General features: G+C 41.7%; 2 protein-coding genes across 2 annotated transcripts in view; both read right to left on the reverse strand.

Moving 5' to 3' along the window:
* Positions 1 to 1814: 1814 nt before the first annotated feature.
* On the reverse strand, positions 1815 to 4484 carry pclaf (PCNA clamp associated factor). Its single transcript, XM_031839600.1, has 4 exons — positions 4286 to 4484; positions 3458 to 3547; positions 2859 to 3027; positions 1815 to 2327 (listed from the first exon to the last, which is right to left on the reverse strand). The coding sequence occupies exons 1-4, from the start codon at positions 4329 to 4331 to the stop codon at positions 2291 to 2293; spliced, it is 342 nt and encodes a 113-aa protein (XP_031695460.1). The 5' UTR covers positions 4332 to 4484; the 3' UTR covers positions 1815 to 2290.
* Positions 4485 to 4814: 330 nt separating this feature from the next.
* The window catches only part of LOC116377850 (protein NEDD1-like), a gene marked incomplete at its 5' end in the record, with an annotated part of 4534 nt that continues 1910 nt past the window's right edge, over positions 4815 to 7438 (reverse strand). Inside the window, 3 exons of the mRNA XM_031839599.1 lie at positions 4815 to 5399; positions 7044 to 7110; positions 7211 to 7352. Of these exons, the coding sequence (XP_031695459.1) occupies positions 5295 to 5399; positions 7044 to 7110; positions 7211 to 7352 (314 nt within the window). The remainder of the gene's footprint in view (positions 5400 to 7043; positions 7111 to 7210; positions 7353 to 7438) is intronic.

Below are 7438 nucleotides of genomic sequence, written 5' to 3' on the forward strand. Positions count from 1 at the left end.
AGAGACACACACACACACAGAGACACACGTAGAGACACACACACACACAGAGACACACGTAGAGACACACATAGAGACACACACACACACAGAGACACACATAGAGACACACACACACACACAGACACACATTGAGCCACACACACAAAGACACACATGGAGCCACACACACACACACAGAGAGAGAGATACACACACATACACACATAGATATACATAATAAATATAGACATATGTATATATACCTATATAATAAATACAAGAGAAGGCCTTGCAGTCCCTGACGGACCACCACCGATATATGGTATATGTATTTATTTTATTTATTTATGTATCATTTTCATAAATATACATATATATAAACATATATATAAATAAATATATATATATATATATATACAATATATATTAATATATAAATAAGAAAAAATATATATATATAAATATGTGTGTGTACTATATAAAATATAAATCCACACATTATTATTTTGTGCTCTAACACGATAGACAGGAGCAAAATAAATCAGTGTATCAAACACAGAGAGAAGAACTGAAACATGTTTAATATCGTGGACATAAACAAAACGTTTAAAGAGTTAATAAAGGTTCTTTCCTCTGAGTCACGGTCTGAACCACAGCGACACCCTCAGGTCGCTCTGTGTAACTGCAGGGAACGAACACTCAAAGATCGTCTGAGGAGCAAGATGATGATCCTCACCTCTCTGGAAGGCGTAGACGCTGTCTTTGTGTTGGCACGTGAGGACGACCACCGTCCACCTGAAACTGCCACTGTCGTCCGACATCTTTTTCCATTTATTGTTTATTGTAACGTACTTTTCAAACCAGTTCACGGATCATAACGGACCCGGCAGCTACACGCGGAGGCTATTTGACGGTTACCGTAAGACGGATCACTTCTGACAGCAGACAAACACGGGCACAAGTAGGGGCGGGGTTAGAGAACCAGGCGGGCGGGAACTATCGAGAAATAATTGTGCCGGTAACTGAACTCCTCTACCGATTCAACCGGCTGTCGTCGGTATTTCAAACGAAGATAAACAGTTCACACGGTGCTGTTGTTTTATGACTGTTAGCTCTTTGTTCGCCCTGTTTAGTTTAGATTTGAACCACACGAGCTTCCGTAGGCTACAAATGTTTGATTTGATTTCGACCTTCGGACCTCTCAACGGGGCGGGGAGCTAACGGATAAGAAGCGGTTAACGATGTTGTTAAACTAGTTAGCTGCTTTACGAAGAGCTAAATATCCGTTAAATATACCAGCGAGGTTTAAAGCGCAGCCTCGGTGAAAGTTATTGATTAATATATATATATTAATCTATATATTATTCTATCGGAGTTATTGATCTCACGAGGTACAATCAATTTATGTACCGAGACATCTCGAGAGGGCGGAGCGGTGTCAAAACAGAAGTATTACTCTTTATTTAGGTAATATTATAATCTATATTAGTTGATTATATTTTGTTTTAATAATCTAAATCTGTAAAAAGTAACTAAAGTTTTCAGATAAATGAATTAAAATATTATCTGAGATTTAGTAGAGTAGAAATATAAAGTATATTCAAAGTAAAGTACCTCAGAAGTGTACTTGTAAATGTGTATACTGTGAACTCGTTGAATGTTTTCATATAACGATCGTCTTCACGTTGTTTGTTTGAACTCAATAATAAATGTTTGTCTCATTGTTTTTAAACATATTTACTGTTTTTATACATTTGTTTAATACAGTTTCTGGTTTTTAATCTAAATATTTATTTTTAATATCGCGGTACAAACCGGGTTGAGAGTAGACACTTTCAAAGTACTTTATCACATTTAAATTACTATAAACCTAAATATATACATATATATTTAAGTGTATACAGTTCTTGTTTATTTAAACTTTGATTTAATATCGATACAAATAGCTTCATTTAAATACTTTAGTTTGTTGATGAAACAAAAGATTGTTGAAGACCAAACATTTTATTTAGTATTTAAGTGAATTAAACTTTAAAAACAATAGAACAGTTTTAATAAAACTGAATTAATGACTTTTCTTCACATAAAGTCTGAAATCTGATAAAACATAAATGCATCTTTATTCCTCTGAATGATTAAAGATATAAAACAATAACTGATTATTATCTTAATATTTATCTTTAATAACAAACACTGAACGTCAGTTGAACCTCCGCAGATTAAAAACTATTTTAATGAAACTATACAAAGTGAATTCAGCAGAACTTATAAATATATACAGATGTACATTAAAACACATTCTTCATCCTCATTCATCCTCGTCTTCAGCCGGCAGCGGTCTGGACCTGAACAATAGAAACAATAAATAAAAACATCTTTACGTAGAAATCAGATTCTAATCATTTAGTAGCAGAGAAACATGAATTTACTTAATAAAAACAACAAACAAGATAAAACTACAATTATGATCAAACTGTAAATTATACTTAAAATATTTGTACTCAATAAGGTTAAATATTTTCTTTAATGGTTGGTGTATACGTATACACACACACACACACACACACACTTTAATTTATTATAAAAACAAACTGGTTGCTCCGTGTTTTAGTGTCAATACAAAGTTTTAATTTACTTCCACTATAACTAACTGAGTATCTTTAAGTTTTGGACAAAACTTGTTAATAATATAGAGCAGAACATCTCGTCTCCAGAGACATAAAAGAGACTTCAGAGTTTCTACGTGACGTCTGAATTTAGGAGATAAAAGCTGTTCTTCCTCCGGTATGAAGGACTCTCTGATTCTGTGATCTGCGGAGTCACACGCTCTCATTTGTGCCGAGTCGCTTTCATTTCTGCCGAGTCAGCTAACATACTTCCTGGTGGTCATCCCGCTTCCTCCGGCCTCTTCCTCGTCCTCCTGAGGCCTCTGGTTCTCCTTCTCTGGTTTCATGGGAGGACCACCGAAGAAGTCCCCGATTCCTTTCTGCCAGGTGGGCGTAGGACGAGGACACACCGGGTTGCCTCCGGCATATTTACCTTTAGCTGTGAAGTAAACAACAACATCAGTGTGAGCGCCATGCAACATGTGGGAGGTGCCCGCCGCCGCTAGTCTCTCCCGCTGCCGCCGCCAGTCTCTCCCGCCGCCGCTAGTCTCTCCCGCCGCTAGTCGCCGCCGCCGCCGCTAGTCTCTCCCGCCGCTAGTCGCTAGTCTCTCCCGCCGCTAGTCGCCGCTAGTCTCTCCCGCCGCTAGTCGCCGCTAGTCTCTCCCGCAGTCGCCGCCGCCGCCGGCAGTCGCCGCTAGTCTCTCCCGCAGTCGCCGCCGCCGCCGGCAGTCGCCGCTAGTCTCTCTCGTCATCGTCTCTCTCGTCATCGTCGCCGCCAGTCTCTCTCGTCGTCGCCGCCAGTCTCTCTCGTCGTCGTCTCTAGTCTTCTCAATAGTCTCTCTCATCGTCTCAGAGCTGCAGGGACTCACCAGGAGTGCCTGATTGGCTGCTGGAGGAGGAAGAGGAGGAGTTAGCTGAACTGGAGCCCAGAGACTTTCTGGGTGCAGCAGCTGCAACAGCTGTGAACACAAATCAAAACAAAAATAATGAAAGTTGATCTAGAAACATTAAATACACTTCATGACACGTCATTAAACTACTACCTGAACCAGTGAGATGAGCTTCAGTCTGCAGGATCACAATAAACCAGAACAAAGCCTTAAAACTTCACTTTCTATTCATTCTGGTGCTAAACTAAGGATGAATTACACACCGAATTAACCGGAAGACCCCGTCGGTTAAAACAAACACGTGCATGACATCGCCCCTCGCACGCGCCTTCGACGACGAGCAAGAATGCGTTAAATGACGTCATTATTTAAAGGGGTTTGGAGTGACGTCCGCACAAAGACGCACTGCGGCGCTCAAAACTGGCGCCAGTTTGCGGAGAGACAGCGAGACAGTAAATAAAGATGTCTTCTCCTTAGACCGGTCAAAGGAGACTTTAATGCGATAACGAGACTTTAAACCGTTTAAAATAATGTTTTTGATTGTTTTGTAGGAAACAAGATCGCAGCTAAACAGGCTGTTTGGAAGAATAGTCCCGGATTAAACACTAACACATGCTCATATTCATGTTAAAATAAAGCCATTCATGTCGAAGAATAATCTGAAATGGGAACACCTACGTCACCGCTTCCGCTTTGTTCGGCTCATATATGAGCGCGCGCTCAGCCCGCCAGACTCCATAGTAAAACACACACAACCAGCGTTTTATAATAAATTCGTAATAAATATATATTTATTGTTTGCGTTACCTTTTCTGTATGACGCAGGTACGCTGTCGGCTTTAGTCCTCACCATGTTGGAAGCGGCCTGTAACGTCCAGCGATGTTTTAACACCAACTTTTCTTCACGGAGTGAGTGAAGTCTCGTCCCGCCTCGGTTTAAAAAAGGAACAACGGATGTGGGCGGGAGATTTCTTCTTCTTCTGCTTCTTCTATTCTGGCAGACCAGACACGGAGATGGCGCAGTGGTGCCCCTCAGGCGGAGTAGTGTAACTACAGCGTTAAACATTTATTTATAATAGTTTTCTACAATCTAAAGTACACTGTAAATACTATTATACTGTACTTAAATATTACATGAATGTAATGTAAAAAGTATTTTAGATTTTTACATGTATTTTACATATTTACTGCCGGTGTGATTTACTGTAAGAAATAAGAACAGTTTCTCTGAGTGAATAACTTTCTGTCAAAGTCAGAAGAAAAAGTAAATAAGAGTTTATAAGTGTGAAATTAAACAAAGTATTAAACTGAGTCAGAGTCACAGTATGTGATGGTTACACAGGTCAGGATTATGTGGATTAATATAGTAACTATATCATATTATTTGTTAAATTGAATGAAATCAATGAAGGAAACGTTTGTAAATGAACAGACAAACGTGGAGATAAACGTGAGAATAACCTTCAGTATATCACATGATGTAATGATCTGGTTAACGTCTGCTTTCATCATTTAAAGTGACACAAAAAGGAGTTCTGGTTTTATTTTCAATATTCATCTTTTTATTTATTCTTTAGACAAAATGTTTCTTATTAAAAACATGATCGAGATGGAGAGAACTGATGCGTCTTCAGGCTGGAGGGTCAAATAAAGTGACAAATACCAAAAGATGTGTTAATGTCTGACGGACATATGAACATCTGGACGTCTGTTGGTTCTTCAGCTCCACTCACAGGTCTGAAGAGAGTCGCTGTTCTCCTCTTAGTTCTGAATGAAGACTCTTAAATAAATCCTGGACACAGTCTGGATCGGAGGCTCAGTAGTTGGTCTTGAGCCGGCGGTTCTCCTCCTTCAGCCGCTCCACTTCCTCCACCAGAGACTCGTTCACAGAGTATTTCTCGATCAGACCGTGGATCTCGTTCTGAAAACACAGAACAGGGTAAATATTGACGTCTTCGGAGAGTTGGTGTTGACTGAAAGTCATTAAGATATCAAACTCTGTCGTGTTTGAATAAAGTTTTGAAGGAATGCCTCTGGACCTCAGGACCACAGACCGTCTATAAGACGTGGACGTAGTCTTCTCATTAGTTTGTGGATGTTTTGAAGCATTGAGTTCAGCATTTTTAGCCGTCGCCATCTTGTTGTTTCGCATCCAGTGAACAGGAAGTGACCATATCTGGACTGAGGAGGAGTGGCGTAGAGACACCGTATACGTCTCTGGTAGAGACCTGTCAATCACCGTGTAGCCCCGCCCTAAAGCATCCCCTGCTTTATGGTCTGTTTGACTCTAAATGGACCATAATGTACTAAATGAACATCATGCTGTATTGAAGAAGACTTGAAACTAGAGATTGAGACCATAAACTCATGTTTACAATGTTTACTGAGGTAATAAATCAAGAGAGAAGTAGAGTCATTTTCTCATAGACTTCTACACAACCAGAGGAGTCGCCCCCTGGTGGTCACTAGAGAGAATGCAGCTTTAACACATGAAGCATTAACATGCTTCATGTCAAGCATTAACATTTGGTTCACACCAAACGCGGCGCGATTTTGACGCGCCGCAAATTCGCGTCCAACGCGCCGCCGGTCTCGCCGCGGACGTGTTCACACCAAACGCGGCGCGATTCACGCGAATCGCGCTGGAGAGGGGGCGTGGCTTATCGCCCTGAAACCCGTTCAACTGTCCGCTATTAACCATGGAAAAAATAACCTCTATTTCTGCTTATACATGTTGTGGAAGTCACAGATATCCCGGGAAACTAAACGCCGTCATGTCTGGGTTCATAACATTGTCCAGAGGAGCTCTGTGGATTTTATCGAGCTGTATTCACTGTGTCTAGCAAGCCACACTGCCACAAGCCACATTGTACAAGCCACACGTCGCTGTCACTGTTTACTACAGCTGTATGAACTCAAAATAAACTGATCTGGCTGTGATTTAACAGCAATAAACCGACAAAAAGGGACTCCGAAATAACTACGTAATGATGCCGATTTGTAGGCTACTTGTCTTCTCAATGGAGCGGATGGAGCGGTGCTAGGCTATGCTAACATTGTAGCAGCTCAGACTAACATCATGTAGACATAAATACGGCAGCGTCTATTCATTGTTTGTACCGTATGGTTTACACACACACACATTTATACACATAGTTTGGTCCGGTCTCTATTGATATGAGGTATCGTAGAGCTCTGCGTGAACACAGACGGCTACAGGATTTATTTCCTGATTCAACAACGGCAGGAAGTCAGTGATGACGGGGGGAGCAACTCAACGCTGATAGGCTATCGCGCCACAGCGTCACGCGAATATTTCGCAGAAGTTGAAAAATTTCAACTCACACGTCAATCACATCAATCGCGTCCATCGCGCCGCAAATTCGCGTCCATCGCGACGCGCCATCGCAGATTCGCGCGGCGCCAGTCTCATCGCGTCTGTGCATAGACTTTGTATGTAATCTAGACGCGCGTCAAAATCGCGGCACGTTTGGTGTGAACACGGCATAACACTTGTTGTCTCCTGCTCTGGACTCGTAGTTCGCTATCTGATGGTGGTTCGTACCAGCTGGATGTAAAACTGTCGGACCATCTCGACCTGCAGGTTGACGACGTCTCTGTGACAGGTGTCCCTGAGGAGAGGAAGGACAAAAACATCATCAACATTAGGGTTCCTACAGTCTTTGTATACGTCTTCAAAAGGAAAAGGAGTCCAAAAGGTTTGGGACGGACCTGAAGTCCTCCAGAGTCTCGTGGATCATGTTCTGGATGAAGTGGATCTGCAGGGACGTAAGAGGAGCAGCTCCCGCCTGACCCACCACTTCAGTGATTTTCTGGGAGAGAGACGAGGACACAGCTGTCGACAGAGCTGGACCTGAAGGGACAAACAGACCAGTTAGAGACCAGGAACCAAGGTCAGTAAGACCAGTTAGAGACCAGGAACCAGGGTCAGTAAGACCA

This window comes from Anarrhichthys ocellatus, unplaced genomic scaffold (genome assembly GCF_004355925.1).
Source record: "Anarrhichthys ocellatus isolate YVR2014 unplaced genomic scaffold, GSC_Weel_1.0 scaffold1762, whole genome shotgun sequence".
NCBI lineage: Eukaryota > Metazoa > Chordata > Actinopteri > Perciformes > Anarhichadidae > Anarrhichthys > Anarrhichthys ocellatus.

What these genes read in the sequence shown, in the direction of transcription:
- pclaf (XM_031839600.1), bottom strand. Translation starts at nt 4,331, where the DNA reads ATGGTGAGGACTAAAGCCGACAGCGTACCTGCGTCATACAGAAAAG. An exon ending in CAGCCAATCAGGCACTCCTG is followed by an intron (nt 3,028 to 3,457) that starts GTGAGTCCCTGC and finishes TTTACTTCACAG; the next exon opens with CTAAAGGTAAATATGCCGGA. An exon ending in AGCGGGATGACCACCAGGAA is followed by an intron (nt 2,328 to 2,858) that starts GTATGTTAGCTG and finishes TCTATTGTTCAG; the next exon opens with GTCCAGACCGCTGCCGGCTG.